Source organism: Nannobrachium achirus, assembly GCF_963921795.1.
Source record: "Nannobrachium achirus genome assembly, chromosome: 2".
NCBI classification, from domain to species: Eukaryota; Metazoa; Chordata; class Actinopteri; order Myctophiformes; family Myctophidae; genus Nannobrachium; species Nannobrachium achirus.
This window is the reverse complement of record NC_137811.1, coordinates 837,501-860,472: the sequence shown is the minus strand read 5'-3', so window position 1 is coordinate 860,472 and position 22,972 is coordinate 837,501. Positions and strand designations below refer to the sequence as shown.

Genomic DNA, 22,972 nt, shown 5'->3' with positions numbered 1-22,972 from the left:
TATATATATATATATATATATATATATATATATATATACACATAATGGTTTGTTTGGGTTAGGGTTATTTGTTTATAAACATGTTTCTTAACATTAGGTTTCTTAACAAATATGTTTACAAACATTTGAGATTTGTTTACAAGCATTCAACATTTTGTTTATAAACATTCAATGTTTGTTTACAAACTTTTGAGATTTATTTACAAACATTCAAGGTTTGTTTACAAACATTTGAGATTTGTTTATAAAACATTCAAGATTTGTTTACAAACATTCGAGGTTTGGTTATAAACATTTGGTTTTGTTTTACAAACATTTGAGATTTGTTTACAAACATTTGAGATTTGTTTATAACTATTTGTGGTTTGTTTATAAACATTTGAGAATTGTTAATAAACATTTGAAATTTGTTTTTAAATAATAATTATTATGGATGGAAATATAATTATTATGGATGGATCAATCAACATGTTGGTATTCACTTCCATGTAAATGAGATAATTAGAATCTGTTGTCCCTGCATGAATAAATGAATAAAATAGCTTACAGTGTGGAACAGAGTTGTTGGTGCGAGTCCCTGCTATCTCCTGGCCCTGGCTGTTGACACACCAACATGTCACACCTTCACCACTGCACTGCACATGTCTGGGGAAAACAACAACAAATAAATATCATTATTACCCGGCTTGTTTGGATGCTTGATTCTGATTGGTCGAGCGCTGAAATCAGCAGTGAATTATGGGGCTGTTAAGTCTGACATCATTTTGTAGGCAGAGGAGAATTTTTGGGGGCAAAAGGCCCCAGCGCCCGTGAATCTTTTTACTATTTTTACTATTTACAAATTTTTCTTCTCTTTGTTGTTGAAAGGAAAGTGGTAGAATTATACTTTAGTCGTTATTTTTGTCTCGGATCTGTTGAAATAGCGAGGGACAGATATTGATAATAAATCTGCTTGGAGGTCTGACTACAAAATGATGTCACGGCTTAAAAGCCCAATAGCCGTGTAATGACTGCTCCACTCTATAATTCACCGCTGCCTAATCAAAGGCTCAGAACAGCTGCTGTATTCAGGCTGCACTGCGTGGATTTAGTGCCGTATCCAACATGTCTGACATATAAACAAACACACAGCGTCATTTACAACCAAACGTTGCTCTGAAGAATGTTTAAAAAAAAACATTTGAGGCGAGAAATAGACATCGCAATAACAGAAAATGGATTCTATTTTATCAGCACTTCCTTGTTTTCCAAGGCAACGTGTTGCACTCGGGGAGACGCACTTTCAGCCGTCTGTAAACAAGGAAATACTTTGTTTTTTTGTAGACAGACAGACAGACAGACAGACAGACAGACAGACAGACAGGGTGGACGGACAGACGGACATACATGCATACAGCCTACATACATGCATACAGCCTACATACATACATAGCCTACATACATATACATACATACATACATACATACGAATAGTGATTTTTTTCTCGAATTATTCAACCTCATAGTATTCGAATAGTCGAATATTCGACAGGACTGGCCAAACTGTCAAATTTTAGGGTGGGGGTCCCCAGTTCAAATATGTTTATTTTGGGGGTCACCGGTCACAGCCTATTTTTTTTTTAAGAGAAAACAATAAAAATTAAAATAAGCGAATATTCGACCTCGGTGAACAACATCGAATAGTGACTTTGATCGAATATTCGAATATTTGAATATTTGGTGAATGCCCTAATACATACATACATACATACACACATACATAGTGTACAGACAGACAGACAGACAGACAGACAGACAAACAGACAGACAGGCAGACAGACAGACAGACAGACAGACAGACAGACAGACAGACAGACAGACAGACAGACAGGTACCTGAAGCGTCCATCTTGTGTACAGTAAGGGGCGTGGTCCTGTGGTCCAGCTCGTTGCCTTAGCGACTCACAGCTGCTGAGGCTGTCCTCCTCCAGCTGGTACTCTGAAACGTGTGGTCCTCATTAAAGGTATATTCAGTGATTGTATTTCATTCAAATAAAAATATAATTGGTACATTTTCCATTCATCCTCCTCACTAGAATGTGTGCTGACCATATAAGGAGTTTCACCATGGCCCATGTTACGAGCATGCTAGATTCCGTTTTCAGTGGTGGCCAGCCAGTCCTTGACCAATACGGGTAGAGTATGGCCGTAGTTATTCAAAATAAAGGTTTTGAGAACCACAGTCGCTCTGAATTAAGAACGTCTGCTAAATGCCTAGATTGTAAACTACTGAACTCATAAAATGCCACAGTCTCGTAGGAAATCAGTATCATACATATCCTGAAGCTGGAGACATAGGCCTACCGATATTCAGTGATCAAAACGAGAACATTATAATGGTGTAAAAAATCTATAAAAAACTAAACATTTCCATGCTGTAAGGCCAGTAAAGGACAAGATGACCCCCGGCCACTTTCATTATCACTGAATACACCTTTAACTCTAACCTTGAATATTACAGTATATGCCAGTGGTTCTCAACCTTTTCAGGCCACGACTCCAAAAATAATCATATTTGAACTGGGGACCCCCCACCCTGACGAGCACTAAGAGTTGAGGCATTATTACATTTAGTATAACATGGTTCTATTGTGAAAATATCAGATCTACATGCGTTGCGAGCATGTAGATCAGCTATTTTCACAATTTCTGCATCTAATGTTTGACAATTTGGCCAACTTTAGGTTGGTTTGTTTACTGTTGTGTGAGAAAACCATGTTGCACATTAAAAGGGAAGACCACACATTTTCAATATTGAACTATGTCATTAATATACCTTAGAGGAGTTGTTTGTAACAGTGTTGTACTTTACAATACAAACCCCAAAATCAATCCTCCAGTTCTAAGGGAACTTTTCTTTCTATTTCCACACAACTCCGCTAAGTTATATTAATGACATAGTTCAATATTGAAAATGGGTGGTCTTCCCCTTTAAGCTAATCATCTGAGACCCCCCAAAATAATTTGGGGACCAACCCACAGGTTGAGAACCACTGGTATATGCCCTAAAAAATACTCCTCTCAAAATGTATTAAAATTAATTAACGTCTACTCTTGTTTAATGTTTCATTATAAAATAAGACAATAATCCACACACACACACACACACACACACACACACACACACACACACACACACACACACACACACACACACACACACACACACACAGCAAGTAAAAGCAAAATATCATCGGGGGGGGGGGGGGGCTATAAAAAAGCTATTCCATAATAAAACCTCATGTAGACAAAATATGTGAAAAATGTGGGAATTGTTAACAATTAATTCCTAAAAGAAATCGAGCTATGAGACACGTGAGCCGTGTCCAGTGAAGGCACTGTCTCCCCTACATGACCCTACACGATTGTCTTTTACTCTCTCTATCACTAACATCGGGTGGAAATCACCTGCCTGGGGGGATGGGGATGGGGATGGGGATCAGCAACACAAGTTACATAGGCCTAAGTGAGTACGTAATTGTGTGACTGAAAATTGCCTGGCAATAGTGCTCTAGGGCAGGGGTTCCCAAACATTTCTGTCTCAGGGCACCCCATATTTTTTTTTTAATCCAATCACTCCCAGCACCTTATATTTATAGCATATCGTCGTTGTCGGGTGGAAACCTTGTATGTCCAAAACCGTTTTGTATTTATCATCTATAAAATGTACTAAACTAGTGAAAACAGCCGATCTACAAGCACACAAACCTTTAAGTAGGCTTAGCATTCGCTGTTCTGAAACACATAGCACTCTGTGTCTATTTTAGTCAAATCACACATAAAATACAACCAAACATAAAGGACAAAAAGACAACCCGTCGGTCAGTCATACATGAACAATCCGGAGTATAAATTTCACTCAGAGTAATATGGACCCTTATAGGTCAATGTTTGCACTCTCTTGGGTTAATAGACCCTTTTCACATTTTGATAATCACATCTGAAGGTAATACATTGTGAGCGCATTTCATGGTGCTACTGTGTGCCAGTGTAGTGATGCGCGGAAGCAGGGATTGAACCCGGGACTCCCACTTCAGACCAAGGACATCCTCCTATCTGAGAGAGACATGAAGCATGTTAAATGTCTTTTTTCAAACATTTACCCACTTAAACCCTCAATTATTTGCAAACTTTACCTTTGGCTCGGTACTTGGTCTGCCCTTTTTACCCATGTACATCCAGAGATGGGAAAAGTACTCACGTTCTGTACTTAAGTAAAAGTAAAAGTACTTGTGAAAAAAACGACTTTGGTAAAAGTAAAAGTACTCATTCCAAATAATTACTCAAGTAAAAAGTAAGTACTTTTAAAAGTACTTTTAAAGTAAAAGTAAAAGTATTTTTACCGTATATTTCTAGAATTTGAAGGATATTAAAATTAAAGGATCCCCACCAAACATACGTTTTAAAACTGGCCAAGAATTGGTTTCCTACTATGATGTGAAATCTAAATGCAGCAGTGTTTTTTTTAGACTGAGTACCAGTTATAGATAATATTTGACTCTCCAAGAACAATCATTATTATTATAAAAAATATATGTATATTTGTATATATGTATATTTGTATATATGATTTTGTAACCCATTTTTTTAAATGCCAATTGACCACCAAGTAGGCCTGTATGACTGATGTTAAAATACAGATAAGGTTTCCTAATAAGAATGTCGTTTTCATTGTTCAATTATAATTATAATACATCTCACATCCACAGACAGACAGATGTCTGACTGTTATACTTTAAGATGTTTTGCATGTCTGTCAGAGGACCCCAATGTAAACAAGCCATACAGACTGTAGGATGATAATCATACAGTAGTGCGTTTGCTATGAGAACTGCTAATCAAGTATGCAATCAATCAATTCAAACAAACGCATGCATGCACATGCATGAGGGCACGCACGCGCGCGCGCGCCCTCTCTCTCTCTCTCTCTCTCTCTCACACACACACACACACACACACACACACACACGCTAAAGGCTTTTGCGAGGCAAAGATGACCGAAGCTACAACAGTTGTGCAGAGTCTGCAGAACGTTTCACTTTTTCCATACAGAACTTTATCCAGCATGAGATAAAAAGCAATGGCACTGACTCACCTAAGCTTCGGATGTTAAAAAAGAACGCATTTCCAACACGTGTGCATTACAAGAGCAGCATGGCAAAGTCTTGTGTTTATAATCCATAGTAGTTATAATCCACGTGTATTCATTGTTGACATGTTTGAAAGCTGTGACGAGATGAATGGTTTACAGCATGATGGTAGAATTAAACCATCTTCCTTCCTCTTCCTCTGAATACGGTGGATTTCAAAATAAGAGCATGGGGTATTAGGCTAGCTATTATGTAGGATTAATGATTAGTTTTATTTGGTAGTCTAGCTACAGGAAGTAAATAGACCGGTGCTTTCCTACTTGACACAGTGACTCTCACTCTGGCCAGCAGCAGAGCGTCACCACCGCAGCCTCTATGAATGATGATCAAGCGCTTTAATCATTTTGTTTGATCTGCCACGCATCGGCGCAACATTAACATAAAACCAAAGTAGCGAGCCTGTTTTGAAAATGTAGCGGAGTAAAAGTACAGATACGGGTGTTAAAATGTAACGGATAAAAGTAAAAAGTACCCAGAAAAATAATTACTCAGTAAAGTACAAAGTACTGAAAAATGTACTTCGTTACAGTAACGAAGTATTTGTACTTCGTTACTTCCCATCTCTGTGTACATCAAACCACTAACCGTTTATCTACAAGCTCACAATGCGTTGCAGCCGCGTTGTGAGCTTGCACATCTGCTATGTTCGGCTAATGTTCCCCCCAGGATAGGGATGCGAGGGTAAAATAAATCTCTCTCTCTCTCTCTCTCTCTCTCTCTCTCTCTCTCTCTCTCTCTATATATATATATATATATATATATATATATATATATATATATATATTTATATATATATAAAAGTTTTGGTTGCCCCTCTGCACTATGCTGATGAAGACCCCTGACTTAAATGAAACATTTTTGCTGTGCAGTTAAACAGTCATCCAGACACACGCAATCAGTCAAAGACAGACAGACAGACAGACAGACAGACAGACAGACAGACAGACAGACAGACAGGCAGGTACCTGAAGCCTTGCCGTGTGTCAGGCGACAGCAGCAGCAGCAGAGCAGCAGACAGGTGGTGATGAGTTCCCATGGTGCCATGGTGCAGGCTGGTGACAGCTCCCAGCCCGGAGGAGTCTTTATAGCTGGTAGAGTGCACTGTCATGGTGACTGAGAACACACACGCACACACAGATGCGCGCATGCACACACGCATGCACGCACACCCTCCTCCTTCTACCACCATCATCATCATCATCCTCCTCTTCGTGTCGGTCAACAGCCTCCTCTGAAGTTTATACGCACCCCAGTGCTTTGATTCGTTGCTTAGGCCAGTGTTTCTCAACCACTGTGCCTGGGGACCTTTGGTGTGCCCCTGAGAAGGGTCAAGTGTGCCCCTTGAAACTGCTTGAAAGCCAGTATTGTATTTATCATTTTAAAAATGATTTAAACTAGTGAAAACAGCCGATCTACAAGCAGACAACGCCTCGCACTGCTGTGCGACAGCCTTGTATGATGAAGCAGGGCTTTACTTTGCGAAGAAACGTACACATTTGAAACTTGGAGATACAAGGTTTCTTCCCGACAGTGACGAGATTTACACCCCCGTATTATGTTGGTGTGCCCATGGATTCTTGGGACATGAAAAGTGTGCCCATGCAGAAAAAAGGTTGAGAATCAAAGTAACAATGCCACCGTGGTATGTTATATAAGTTATGTCTGTTACATGTGATGTACAAATGCAAAATGTTACTTAAAGTAGGACTGTCATCTAAAGGGGTACTGTCACTTTAAAAAGTAATCTTAAAATATTAGTTCATATGTTTATGATGTCATTGTGAGAATGCGCAATTATAAGCCAATCAAATTAATTGACTGTACTTAGACTACTTACTGTACTGGTCAGCTGTTGTTGGGGAGCGAGAGGCAGATTACACTGTGACATGAGTTTCAGACTATTTCAGACCGTTTTCAGAGAGACCACGTGACTACTGTATCATACAATTATACTTTTGGGGCGTCTCAGCAGGCCTTTAAGTAAAGGTAAATAAGTATTGCCGTGAATATATAGCCTACATCAGGGGTTCTCAAATGTTTTGATCTCACGATCCCATGTTATTCGTGAAGTTTTTTGGCGACCTTGTCACCTCCATAGGGAACCACTGCTGGTCATCACATTATTGGCTTAGAAATTCAACAAAAACAAAACAATATCCATGAATTCTAGTCTCCATGGGGTGAGTAATCGACAAGAAAAATTTATAATATTTTGGGTGAACTATCCCTTTAAGCTGTAGAGCTTTAAAGGGGAAGACCACCCATTTTCAATATTGAACTATGTCATTAATATACCTTAGAGGAGTTGTGTGGAAATAGAAAAAAAAGTTCCCCCCTTCTGTGTTGCCTAGAACTGGAGGATTGATTTGGGGGTTTGTATTGTGTGATGACATCACCCCGTTGTACTTTACAATACAAACCCCAAAATCAATCCTCCAGTTCTAGGCGACACAGAAGAGGGGGAACTTTCCACACAACTCCTCTGGTATATTACTGACACATTTCAATATTGAAAATGGGTGGTCTTCCCCTTTAAGTGTAGATCTGTTTTTTGCCAGACCCAGGGGGTCGGCCTACATAAGGCTTTGTCGGTCTGTCGGTCTGTCGGTCGGTCGGTCGGTCCCTCTTTTCCTCAGTGTCCCTCTTTTCCTCAGTGTGCCTGTGTTTGCCTCTGACTGCTCATCTGCCCCTCCCTTCCCTTGCTCGGCTGATTGCCTTGAGTGCCGTCACCTGTACGGGACCAGCTGAGTTGAGTTGGCTGACGAGCTGCTGAGACTATAAATTCCTGTGTGTTCATGTGTTAGTTCAGTGCTGCAAAACATTTGCCCCACAGCCATACTAGTGAAAACAGCCCATCTACAAGCTCACAAACATTTCCAGCTGCTCAGCCTATAAAATCCTGTTTGTTCATGTGTTAGTTCAGTGCCATACTAGTCAAAACAGCCGATCTACAAGCTCACTACGCTTTGTTGCTGAGACTATAAAATCCTGTGTGTTCATGTGTTAGTTCAGTGCCATACTAGTGAAAACAGCCGATCTACAAGCTCACTACGCTTTGTTGCTGAGACTATAAAATCCTGTGTGTTCATGTGTTAGTTCAGTGCCATACTAGTTTTCATTGCGGGTCTGGCACAACCAGGTGACCTGGTCTAGTTTTAATAGCACATGTATAAAATAGGGATTAATTGGTTAATGTATGTTTTGTAAAACTCTGCTAAGTTAACTAGTGAGTTAAGTTTTCAAATAATTATTTTTGGAGTAAAAAGTACAATATTTGCCTCTGAGATGGAGCGGAGTATACAATAAAAAATGGAAACACGCAAGTAAAGTACCTCAAAACTAAATTTAAGTACAGTGCTGTGTGTAGTTTCCACCACAGAACCTACACTCATCTTCCTCTCTTCACCGTGGTGTTCTGACCCAACCCAGTGGAACTAAGATGTCCTTCAAGATGTCCTGACGCAGGGCCAACTGTTGAAGCCCTCTCAGACACACTCTGCTGGCCCGTGTGTGTGTGTGTGTGTGTGTGTGTGTGTGTGTGTGTGTGTGTGTGTGTGTGTGTGTGTGTGTGTGTGTGCGTGTGCGTGTATGTGTGCGTGTGCGTGTGCGTGTGCGCGTGTGCGTGTGTGTGTGTGTGTGTACGTGCGTGTTCTGGGAGTGGTTGGTCCTAACCATTCAGGCGAGCTGCATGACAAGTCAGATTGTGAAGTCCTCAAACTGACATCCAAACCTACATGATATGTATAATACTACTTTTCACCATCACTTCTTGAATCACCATGTGTCTCTTTTACCATGCACTTTCAACCTGGTGTCCCTATTTAGTCATTACAGTTTAATTATACCAACCTTTTGCACATAGAACACACTGTGAAGTTGTTTATAAATAGTTAAAGTACAGTAGCTACTATGGGAAAATAATGCTATTGGTGAATAAAAGACACCAAACTTTATACACATGCACAGCTGAGGATGCTTTTTTTTTTTTTTCATTCTCTTTGCTCTTTTGCACTCTCTTTCTTCCTAGGTCATTATTACTTATTATTTTATCTTTAGATGTGTTGTTTTCTGTTGTTCTGCTTTATTTTATATATACCACTGCATTGTCTGTAAGGAAGCCAAAAAATAATACGTTTTACTCTTATGTACCTGTACAAAAGACGTAACAATAAAGTACAACCTTGAACCTTGAACTACAGTCAAAGAAATCCCCAAATATACGGTCCCCAAATCTCTCTGTAACACTGTCATATTAAACTACAACATTACTTACTATAATGATATCTCCTCCTAAATGTATGTATGTATATATGTTACAGTATGTTCAAGAAACCAGTAAAAGTTGTCAAGGAGCACTCGTTTTGACGTTCACCACACACTAATCACCACCAGATGGCGACGTCAGCCACTGGATAAGAGAGTTACGTCACGCTTTGAACTCGCCGCAGACCGGAAGTGTTTACTCTTTATTTACTAGCCTAGCCTAGCCTAGCCTAGCCTAGCCTAGCCTAGCCTAGCCATTAGCTCCATTGTAGTCACTTGGACAGGGCGTTTAACGTGCGCTTGCCCAGGCCTTACGGCCTGGGCATAAATATAACGATTGCATTCACCACGGCTTCGTAACTCGCGCGGCGCTCCGCCGGCCGCGCGGCCCTGGCCCGCTCTTCGCGGCCACTCGCGCCTGCGGCGCTCGGGGGCGAAGAGCAGGACCAAGGTCCGCTGGCCTTCGCGCCGCTTGGGGCTTCGTGGACCCAGGGGGGCCTCGTAACTCGTTTGGGCTTCGTGGATACAGGGGGGCTTCGGTAGCCGCTCGCAGTGTCGTGGACAATAGAGCGGCGCACCGCCTGGAATACGTTGTTGTGGCGACCGCTTGCTCCGCCCCGTGCCGCACCACGAGTGCTCCGCGTCTCGAATGTGCTGTTTCTCTAATATACTATGACATATACATACATTTGTGTTACACCTGGTGTGACTGGCTATTGGGAGGTTTGTGAACACTTCAGTACCAGCTGGTCCATTCCAGGCAGAAGCTGTGTTTTCTTTTGTTTGTTTGTTTGTTTGTTTGTTTGTTTGTTTGTTTGTTTGTTTCTTTCTTCCAAACTAGAAGTTGGCGACTAGTCTAGTTGGCGCCCTGGCCCGCCCTTTAATGCAAACCCCATTATACCTGTTGTCATAGGATCTGTTTTGACCATCTGTTTGCGTGTGTCCATTTATGCCCATATATGGGGATATCTATCTGTCTACGTCCATTTTATGTCCATATATGGAGATATCTGTAGGACCCGTTTTGACCATCTGTTTGCCTGTGTCCATTTATGCCCATATATGGAGTTATCTGTCTGTCTGCGTCCATTTTATGCCCATATATGGAGATCTCTGTAGGACCTGTATTGACCATCTGTTTGCCTGTGTCCATTTATGCTCATATATGGAGATATCTGTATCTGTCTATCTGCATCCATTTCATGCCCATATATGGAGATCTCTGTAACTGTTTGTCTGTGTCCCTCTATGCCCATTATGGAGATCTCTGTATCTGTCTGTGCCTCCGACTGTGTTGCAGACACAGTGCTGGTTCCCCCTTTAACCCATACAGGGCCAGATTTCCAAAATATGAATATGAATGTGCGCTTATAACGCCAGGAAATAGCTATTTTGTATCCCCCCAGACCACCTTAACCAGACCACCTTAACGAATGCACGTTCAGCATACCATACCACCAGATGACCACTAGAGACCACCATACACCATACACTGACATGGTCCCATGTTAAGCCTGTTTAAATCCACATAACAGGATGAGACGCTGACTTGGTCCTCATTGACTTAACATGGACGGGCCGCCGGTCACCATTTCAGCTCAATACTGTTCAATTCGTGCTTGATCGTCTCAAACCACCATTGGTATGGGCATCGGGACGTATATAGATGCCACACAGAAAGTTTCAGAATCAAAATCCGACCTAGTGAAGCTACGTGAGGGTCGGATGGTTGCATTGAGGCTAACGCTAGCAGAGGCCTGTTGTCAACAGGAAGCCCTGGTTTAAAGGTGACGTCATAATCGTATCTTTTTTTTTCACGGTTTACGTGTGGACATTAGCTGAGGTAAGCTAACCATTTCGCTCCGTCTATAAACACATATTAAAAGCTTAAACAATGCTTTTATATAAAAGTCGCTCCGAGTCGCTCGGCACCAAACGCCATAGTGAACTAGTCGCTCGTAAAGTCGCCCGGCGCTAACTGAGTTAATGCAAACCCCATTATACCTGTTGTCATAGGACCCGTTTTGACCATCTGTTTGCCTGCGTCCATTTATGCTCATATATGGAGATATCTGTATCTGTCTGTCTGCATCCATTTTATGCCCATAAATGGAGATCTATGCAGACACAGTGCCGGTTCCGGAAAACCCTGATGTCAGACATCAGAATCCGAACCTGTCATGCTGGTTCCAGAAAATCGTGTATCGGATCGGGTCGAGGCCGGGCACTGCACTACCTGCTGCGGCGGGGAACGCGCGTGCCGAATTTGAAATAGGGAATGAATGCCCCACCCTTTAATGCAAACCCCATTATACCTGTTGTCATAAGAGCCGTTTTGACCATATGTTTGCCTGTGTCCTTTTATGCCCATATAGGAACATCAGAATACGTAACCATGGCATTTTTTGTTGACTCATGTGGTGTACGTGATCTCAGAGCCTTTTATGATGTGATGTCACAATGAGTCAGCGCTTGCGCCGATTTCCTCCGGATGTCAACAATCAGCACCGCATCAGGATATTCCGAACGTTTCGCGGCGGTTCGGGAGAACCGCGCGTCGGGTCGGGTCGAGGCCCGGCACTGCACTCCGCGCCGCGGCGGGGAACGCGCGTGCCGAATCTGAAGCCGGTGGGACTAACGGTTCTCGAGATACGCGGATTACAGACAGACAGACAGACAGACACGCAGAGACTTCTCGCATTTATAGATAGATGAATATAAGTTCCATCCGACACAATCATATCTTAACACAACACAAGTATGCAATTTGACAAAAATAAAGAAATGCTTAGTGATGTAAAAGCAAAACAATTCAATTTGCAACTTACAATTTAGGCACTTAACCCAGAACGATTTACAGTAAAGTAAAAACGAGGATACATGCTAATTGCATAAAAATGAATTGTAAACTAGGATCATATACAGTAGGTAAACTAATCATCAGCAGCCTCGCGCCTCACAACGCGAGGCGTTGTGTGCTTGTAGATCGGCTGTTTTCACTAGTTTTGTTCGACAGTCTTGTATGATGAAGCAGGGCTTTGCTTTACCAAAAGACGTACACATTTGAAACTTGGAGATACAAGGTTTCTGCTCGACAGTGATGATATTTTAGTGATCATGTTGTGAGGAAAACGTCGAGATAATAGCCATTTTGGTTAGAACTGACTGAAAATAACTTTGTACTTCAAGTTTAAAAGGATACTAAATATTTTTTCAAGTGTCCAAATAAATTCCAAATATTATCAAATGATATCGCGGCACCCCTGGACTGCCGTCATGGGCACCCCAGGGTGTCCCATCACCCACTTTGAAAACCTCTGCACTAGACATCCCTATGGACAGAGGGAGATACTAGACTATTGAGGCCTTCAGGCTGAGGCAGTGAGTCACTCTGCTACACTCACCCCCCCTTTTGACCTCCTCCCACGGGGAAACCTTATCTGAGTGACAGCACCAAAGTATCGCCAAGGATTCGAACCCGGGTCTCCTGCGTGAAAGTCCAACATCTTAACCTCTAGACCAAAGGGACATCCCCATGGACTGGGGGAGATACTAGACTTTTGAGTCTATCATTCTGAGGCTCTGCTACGCACACACACATGCACGCAAGCGCGCACGCGCACGCACGCACACACGCAGAGAGAGAGAGAGATGGGTGGCATACGCAGGGACATGGTAATATAATGTAAACCACAGAGCAGCTCACCGTACAACAAGCTTCCTATCTAACTGGTTTCATAAGCATCACTTTATGTTCACTGTTAGCTACAGAAGAATCAAACTGCACAGTGATGAAAACAGTTTAATGTATAAAACATGCAACATGATACGGAAGCATTACGATGTTCAGATAGTTAACCCATTACAATCGGGAAAGCACCAGTGTAATTATTTTATTTTAGCTGTAGGCCTATATAGCAACTATCATTTTTCAGAAAACACTTAGGATTTAGAACAGTGGCTATCAAAAATAGTAGATACACTGTAAAAAAAAATAGCAGATTAAACATCATCAAATAACTTTCAAATAGCAGTTTCAACACTTTTAAGATTTTTCTAAAGTGCTCAAAAATAGCAGATGTACAAGCGCGGCCAGGGGTGTCGCACCAAATTCTGGGCCCTGGGTACAAGGATTTACTGCGGGCCCCCGCACAATTATTTTGTGCTTTAACTATTTTTGAAAAATCGTGAAAATGTGTGCAAGTCTTTGAATATTTCAAATCCTTCTAAGGTTTCTATGTTTCTATGTCAGTGGTGCTCAAACTTTTTCATGTGTAGGACCCCCAAAATGATATGTATTTGGCCACGGACCCGCATCTCAAAATATTTAGTTCATGGGACCCCCCAGAGGCAACATTTGAGTTACAAATGTTCGCTTAAAAAATACATATATTCAAAGATTTGCACACATTTTCACAACTTTTCAAAAATAGCAGATCTACAAGCTCGCAGTGCGGCACTCGGTGCCGCGCTGTGAGCTTGTATATCTGCAATTTTTCAATAGCTAAAGTATAAAATAATTAAGGCCCCTCCACCTTGGGCTCTAGTAACCCCCCCCCCCCCTTTTAGAAAAAAAATCTTGTTGTGTGGGGGGGTCCCTGGCACAAAACATTTTCAGATGGGGTCGGCGGCCAAAGACATTTGGGGTCCCAAAAACACGTTTTGAGAACTACTGATTTGCAGTAGAAGGCATTTGTAGAATCTTAAAGTAAATCTTTGTATGCATTTGTATGTATCTAGGAGTTAACATTACTATAATAGACCACGGGTGGGGTTATAATGTGCATATTAGCTTTCCCTGTGCATTTTTGGTTTCTTCCTGAAAGCTGAAAGCCTCTGAGTCAAAAGGCCCGGTCGAAAAACACAGAATGTCATCATATAATCATCCCCTCCCCTTTTACCATTCACCCAACACTGTGGGTGTGGCTAACTTCAGCTGGGTCACCACCCACCATGACAACCAGGCATACTTAATGAACTGGTGGGTGTGGCCACATAAACGCCTAATGTTAACTCTTTCTGTACACTTTTTTGGATAATCATAATACCTGATAATCATGTTTTAGGGGGGAAATCATGGCAGCCTATCTTTAACTCAGTTGATGCTCACGTGGTGTCAACGCTTCAATCTCTTTGATGTCTACATGTGTGCCCATCGACGCGTTTGACGCGTTGTAGGCCTACAGTAAACTATACTGTACTGTAGCTACTGTACTTGGCTACCGCGGTGATGAAACAAACTCCATTTCCCAAAATGCAACGCAAAATCACGTGACCAGGAAGTGCTGTCTGCCTCATTCACTGCCCTGTAAAGCTGCTGCACAAACATGCAGTTTTCTCCGGATCTTTTAATTTTTTTCTTTTCACGTTCAAAATGCGGTGGCGCGCTGTTAAAAAACAGTCCTGACTGAAAGTGTAGCATCTGCCATGAAAAATAATACTGATATTAATAATAGATACTAATATCAAAAAATAGGGATTGTCCACAGAACTTCAAAATTAAATGTTTCTCCTTGTTTATTCATCATCCAAACAAAAGTATAAAGCCTTGATCAAAGTAAAAATCTTCTTCTACTGAGGTTCCTTTTCAATTCTCAGCACATAGCATATTTTCTAATTAGAATTTATCTAGAATTTAGCTCCAGGTACGGAGGGCCATTCCCACTAACATTTCTGGGGAATGAGCCCAGATTCTCAGTTGCGCATTCTTTTTATGGCTCAAACCAGACCATAAAACACACCATAAAACAGGCACGCACAAAAGAGAAATAGTAAAGCTCATCAGCTGATTGCTCAGCCGAGCCCCAGCATAGTATGTCAAAATACATATGAGAATCAATACATTGAAAAGTTAACCATGCTAAAAGCTCCACAAGACAATTCTTAATTTACGTGTCATGTTAAGTGCCTATGGTCAGCTAATCCAATTAATGTCTGACCATCCCCACTGACCAGGGGCTACTGAGAAGTTAAGACCCTTGCAGCAGGAGAAACAATATCATTAGCTATGTGCTGAGAACTCAAAGATACATCACACAAATATATTAACATATTAGGTCGCCCAGCTGCAACATAAACCTCCCTTTGTGAGGTACAATAATACCTCACAAAACACGACGAACTAATATGTACATACATCAACTCGATGTCCCTGTCAAGGACTAATGAATACACAAATTGAACATCAAAACCCATTAAAATACACCTACAACACTCACACGATCACAATAAGAACAAACATATAGAAGACACAGAATAAAACACAAACTAATCATCAAATACAACCTTACTAATCCATCAATGAAATCAAAAATTCCCCCACGAACTCTGTTCCTTACAAACCCTGGGGACAAAAGAAATTCTCAGCCACCGTAAGTGAGCAGTCCATGGCTTCATTATTTGGTATGTAAATGAATAAACCTCCGATCAACAATCAGACACACACATCATATACCAGAGGCTGGACACATATAAGGGTGTTATTTTGGAGACCCCACAATTACCCTAATTATATATCCCACTTTTGTTTATATGGGACACCTCCCTTTTATAATTTCTTCATCCCAAGATATATCATCATACCCAATATATGTATGCCTCAGGTATCAACATAAACATCATCCTTAAATAACTTATATCAGTACAGTACAGAAACGCAAATGAAAGAAAGTTACTAACATTCCTGATATATCAAAGTACTTCATATCAGCCCTCTTGCAAATAAAATATTGCACTACTGCATTACCAAATTTGAGAAATACCGCACTGCACTATTCAGATTAATAAAATCAAATCAATTAAACACATGAAGTAATCATTGTACATATTGTAATATGTGTATCCGTTAGTATGCACGTCATAATCTAAATAACTCCTTTGGTTTCTTACTTGAACATAGAATGAACACACTTTGCTCCCATCTTTATTCATCTCTACTAGTGTATATTATGTTCTTCCAGATATTCTTTCATTTTGATCTATTACATTCCACGCCCTAAGTTTAAGCCCCACATCTATCAATTCCTTATTCTGTACGCTTATTCACTATGAGTGTCATGAATATTTTTTAGCCTAAAGATTTCCAAGTCCGTGTTGTGGTCCTTTATTTAGTCTCATCAACTTCCAGCCATTACGTTTCATTGCAAAATATCAATTCTAGTTAGCAGTTGGTCTCAAACCTTAAATTATCTTTGTCCTGTTCACTCTTTATTCAGGAACCTGTATACGTGTAACCATTATGTGTTCTTTAGTACATGGTGTACATATATACTGTATATTTATATATAACCTATTAATCATTTGGAATAGCCATTATATCACAGTAAACAATAAGAACTCTCTACTCGTTATGTGTAGGAGGCCTCTACCTCACAAGGTCATTAATTAGATTACCCTATTAATTCCTATACTGTTATTCCCTTTTTAGTCCTCCTAAACAAATTTGTTACACACACCCATGACTGAATATTAGTATTTTCCATTACCTCATTATGTTCAAAGTACATGAGAAATTTGTATTTTCCCAGCCTATGACTTCTCCATACATTTCGCAAAGTCAATTCTATACTCTTACAAGTCAGATTCTCTTTTTCTTTTCTTTCCAGCAACAATGCAACACATACATTTCTGAAGATCTCCTAATCAACCAAAACTGTACAAGGTAGCATAAAGTCTTAGCACCTTGATGATCTATACATCTAAAATATATTTTCTGTCTGATCCCTGAGTGAGATAATTCATACCAAATACAAGCCTCTCCGGGTCACACCTCCACTCAAAACACATCCGTCTAACCCTCAAAACAATACCTCCTTAGCAATCCACCAAGATTTCAACCATATAATCTCACCAGCAATTAACTTCCCCAACATACTTAAATCCATCCACTTATTCTATTCAGATATTAATTATCCCAATCAGATATCTCTTATTCTAATTGTATATTTAATCATTCTAATCGGATATTAATTATTCTATCTCGGTCTCAAACCTCCCAAATACTCCATGATAGTTTCAATAAATGTGATTCATTAGCTTTCTAGTTGTCTTCAAAATTATTTTTGTACAATTATAGTTATTATCAAAAATCTTTTTGTAAAATTATTTATAACTGTGTAACATTGTAAAATATTTATAATACTCCCCCCTTTGTCCACATGGAGCACAATGTAGACAAAAATCAGTAAATGTGACAGATTCGCCCAAATCGGATATGAATCTTGTACTGAACCTTGTCCTATGACATAATAACAGCAAAAACAAACAATAACTGAGTCGAGATACGCTTCCATAATATCCCTTTAATACCTAGACCTTGAACCCTTATTGAGAAAACTGAATTGGAAACGCCTATAACCTCCCCATACGCAAAGGCTAACTTAATAAACGCTATTACGCAGGAGCTGATAACCCCACGTCCAATAATTTGATATACTTCACAACTCTTGTCAACCTATTGTCAATGCAAGTCCATTGATATTCATTTATCATACCAGTAGGCCCCATCCTACGTCAACAGCACTACAATGGTGAGGACACATGGTGCACTTTTTCCTGATGCACTTTCCACAGAGCAGCAAAACCCACAACAAAAGGACACCCATAAAGGTATAAATCATACAGTTCACGTCGAATGAACAAAAGCCCTCGCCTGTCAACTCGTCGGGAGCCGTGAGCATATGGGCTCAAACCTGCGACCTGCGCAGACTATGTCAATATAAGTCACGTCACATAGCACTTACTTTGTTGTACATTTTGCAGCTCACTCATCACCTTCTACCAGGCTCAGTGTAACAGGAGCCATCGCACTACCACTCCGGACTGTATCCTTGCTTTGACAATACACAACATCACAGTGGACAACCACACAGTAAAAGATGCAAACTAACTGTCAGAAAGGTCTGCTGTACCCGATGAGAAGAGCACAAACCTCCTTATGAACAACAAACAAACACCCCAAATTTGGATAACAGTCGGAACCCTGTCAACCATGCATAGTTTCCCGAGGACAATGACAATGACAGTACAGTAAGACTCGGGACTTAACTCCACCCACATTGCGTCCATTGACATTGTTAAGCCCTTCCAGTCATATCTAACCTACTTCATGTCGGTTGTGGTCCAAATTGTAGAAGCCCACAAATGTGTATATGACATTTCCAAAACTAACTACGTACCAAGCTTATAATAGAGCACAGGTCCAAAAATAACTTCATTAAACAATCCCAAATGACTCAACAAAAACCTTATTTACGCATCCTAGCTATAGCTATAAGCAGGAAAACTATGATCAATAATCATTCGAGGTAACACAGCAGTAAAAAAGAGAAGATCGGGGAGGTCAAGGGCCACTGCCCCCTCCACCTCTCTGCATGCCCGTGCGCCTGTAAGAACAAAAGCCACAGAGCAGGCCCTCTCACCGCACTCAGGCCCCTCAGCACCCATAAAAAGCAATAACCCAGAAGGGGACCAAATGACACAAGGAAAAAAAAACCTTTCACTTATTACAAATCAGCTGGAGCAAAAAAAACGGTGAGATGCGCAAGCACATGCTATGACCTACACCAGCAATGTTCTATCAAATATTATGGAATCAGCCAATTACTATTCACCATCATGGAATCCAGTTATATCCTAATTATCACTCCAGGAAAGCAGAATATGAAATACCCTATTCCATTTAAAATCAGATCGAGCTATACCTCCAAACTAACATCAGGAAGTCATTTGACAAATACCAAATCCCAAGACAGAATAATTTCTCATTTCTTTTAACACTATGCCAGCACACTCGCTTTAAATTGTTGCACTTCATTGCTGGAAAGAAAAATACCTTCATTTCAAATCACTACCTAACCACAAAAGAACTGTTTACGGTCATCCCGTGACACCAGAAACACATACTATAAGCTATAAATGATTAGATCTTTCTTCCTGAATACTGATCCTTATTAGCAATTAAATACATCATCGAAATAGAGTCCACTAACATTGTTGGAAACGGATGGCACACCATACTGGATCAAACTCAAAGTGCACTATTCCAAATGTCAGCATAATTGCTGTCCTGAGTCTGTTCATTATACATTGAAGAATGTAGTTACTTTGTCACTACAGGCATGGGCATGGGTACACTTAATAAATAAACAACTCTAAAATATGTAATACTGTGTATGTCAGTAACATACTAATTAAGTGTCCTGACAGATATTTCACTATCCCTATAGGCACTTCTAACTATAGTACTTGTACCGGTTCGTCACTACAAAGAATGTCCTTCTATTGTGCTACTCAGTCAACTCACAATCATGGTGTTGCACAGGCCAGATGTCAAACCACCCCTTACACATAATCACTGGACCTCTGTGCAAACAGAAATTTAGACTAGAATAGCACAATACTAACTCATAGTCTACGTTTATGTTTGCCTCACATGAAAATATCTTTGTGTAAGTAGAATCTATCAATATATAGTATTAACCTATATTGTGCTCAGCTGTTGCGAAGAGTCAAACAAATACAAAGTCTCACTCACTAATGGTCCTTCTAAATATATGAATATCAAATTCCAAGTAGTTAACACTGTTGGGGCATCGACTATTTGCCTTCGGACATGCATAACATAAGTTTTCGTGTCTAGACACATTTCTATTGACAGTACCTAGTATGTATCATATATGCAAACCCACACTTGCACTGCTCTCCCTTATTGTCAACAGGAATATAATGTAATAGTAACTGAATCGAAAAATCTGTTTAAACCTATACTGGCATACACCATACCTTAGTGCTTAACTTCAACTGTATCAGTATAATTTTAAAATATTATGTTCATGTGTTCAATGATCTATCTCCATAATAATAGTTTTTCCTCTTTAAAAGGAAAACATGTATTAACCCATGTCGCACAGACTGTAAGTTGCTCACTAGTTGCACTATGATATCAAATCATCTTGAAAATATAAAGTTACACCAGTCATGAAATCCTTAAGAGGATGCAATGTCCAAGTATTTGAGGTAGTTGGCAGTTTGTTTCATCTCTAATCAGCAAATTGACATCGTCAGTCAGATCAATAGTATTAAATTAAGTGCCTTCTGGCCACTTCTTCCTTTAGCTTTCCCACTTTGACCTTTAACCCGTGGTTTACAACCACCACTATGCTTTTTATTTTTTCACTTCACTTGTCTTTAGATTTTTGTTTCTCAATTCACGGAAAATATTTTTAGAGACAACAGGAATTTGCTGTTGTCGGTGTCTCATATGAGGGCCTTCATTCATGACTGAACCATCTCTCAACTACTTCTTCACTACAGTGAGAGTCACGTATAGTCTGTGACCCCATCTCTCTTTCTGAACAGGAGTTAATAACATTCCTCCAAAATAAAAATCACTAAAAAAACAAAAGACTTATCTTCCTAATCTATAGTTCCAACATTTGTTACTTGTGTAATTTGTCTTTTTTACAATTTAAACACCAAAACTATACTGAACCAGCCCATGTTTTTCCTACATTAACAGTTAATACTATTAAAATACAGGTTACTGCCCTTTAAACACTTTTCATAGCCCCCAGATTGATGTAGTTCGGTCACGGCTGGGCGTGTCACACCAAAAACCTTGTCCTTGGTGTCATTGGGTCATGGATCAGCATAGCTTTGGGGTCCAGAACTTCAGTCCAGTCCATCCAGCGTATTCTCACCATAGACAAATACAGAAGAAAATAACAAAATTAATGCCAAATCAAAACACTCTTCAAATAATTCACTCTAAAATCCTCCTCATGCAAGGAAGACTACAAAATATAATAGAACCTTATATTACCACAGTATCTAAGAACACACAGACTGCAGACAATATGTTCCCAAATAACCACAATAAATTACAAAAAATATCTTTTTTAAATCATGAATACTCAGTAAACTAGTTAATAAACTTCTAATCACTTATACTATAACCAAATAAAGACTTCATAACCACATCTGAAGATTTAAAACACTAGCACATAAAAACACATAATGGCATTCTGAGACATTTAAAAAAACATGAAAAAAACAAAACAAACAACTATAGATGTTTGGAACCCTTGATGTTTAACTGGGTTCCTATCGCTTCTCTCCCCCCCCTTATCCACGGGTGGATGACAACGAGAGAGAGAGCGCCCATGAGAGGTGCACACTCCCACAGGGCCCACAGCCACACACACACACACACATACACACGAGAGGGAGGAGAAAAAATGACAGCCCCAAAAAAGGAGCAGGCCGCTCTTGCGTAGGCAAGCGAATTTAGCAACTATCATCAAATTGAAACAATGGCAGAATTGAATAATTAAGCCAATCATATTATTCAACCAACCATCCAAAAATATTTTCTTTTCCGTTTTAGAGCTCAACACATAAAGACAAAGACATAGACAGACAGACAAAAACCCACTAAAAATCACCGACCGTGCGCAAAATCTAAATTCAATAGGCCTTAAATCACTTAACGTACATGTACCAAACTTCCTGGTGCACCTTATGTCACCAATAGCGCTTTTCTCTTTTCAAAATCACCGGTATCACTACTGTATGCAAATCACAACTTCTCTGTATGCGCATCACATAATCCAACTCTATCTACCAATACTGTATGCAAATTTCAACTTAATCCAACTCTATCTACCAATACTTTATTGCATACAGGCGCAAAGTACAGCATACAGTTAAATCCTAACACACACTGTGGACACACCTATCCCTTCAACATAATCTAAGTCCGTTGCAGATGCAGCGTAAATAACTTGGAAAAAATACAGTATTACCCAAAATGATGGAAGGCGGGAATCGTGAGCAGGAGATGAGGAGAACAGCTACACGCTCCACGGAGGTCAGGCCAGGGCGAGGGTAGAGCTGGATGCCGGAAAGATGTAGTAGAAACAGCAACACACCCCCCTCGCAGGGCTCACGCTTCACTGTTGGGCCCCAACTGACACAGCTCCCTCCGTGTCAGCTCTCCGCAGTCGTCCACTGACAGGCACGGCCCCAAAGTTCACAGAGTCAATATTGAAAATGTTCATGTAGATTCGTTGAAAACCTCTGACTTCAACAACCAAAAAATAGCGTCTTGACGTCGTCCAAACCATCTTTGAACAAATGTCCAGTTGTCGCAGCAGTTGTAACTTTAGGGCTGCAGGCAAGCAGTCAAAAAACAATTAGTGTTCTTCCTTTCTTTCTTCAGCAGTGATGCAGTGGTCAAATCTTCAGGGGCCGCGGACACCGCTCGCCACCCACCATTCAAGTCTATTGATATTCAAAATAGGCCAGCTTCTTTGTCAAACAACGCAAGACAAAGGCACAGGCCACAGTGGCACCACTCGCAACGCACAAAACCAACACTGGCTCTTCCTCCGTAGAAGTATAAATCTTGATCACAGTCCAAAAAAACAGTTCTCTGTCCTCCTCCGTTGAAAACCCTGATCACAGACTCACAGTAAGCCCTGATCACAGACTCACAGTCCCCCCTAAAAAAAAATCTGCTTT

General features: G+C 40.4%; 1 protein-coding gene across 1 annotated transcript in view; it reads right to left on the bottom strand.

Moving 5' to 3' along the window:
• The window catches only part of tg (thyroglobulin), a gene marked incomplete at both ends in the record, with an annotated part of 81,403 nt that extends 75,107 nt beyond the window's left edge, over positions 1-6,296 (bottom strand). The window contains 2 exons of the mRNA XM_080753906.1: positions 548-645; positions 6,154-6,296. Of these exons, the coding sequence (XP_080610032.1) occupies positions 548-645; positions 6,154-6,296 (241 nt within the window). The remainder of the gene's footprint in view (positions 1-547; positions 646-6,153) is intronic.
• Positions 6,297-22,972: the final 16,676 nt, after the last annotated feature.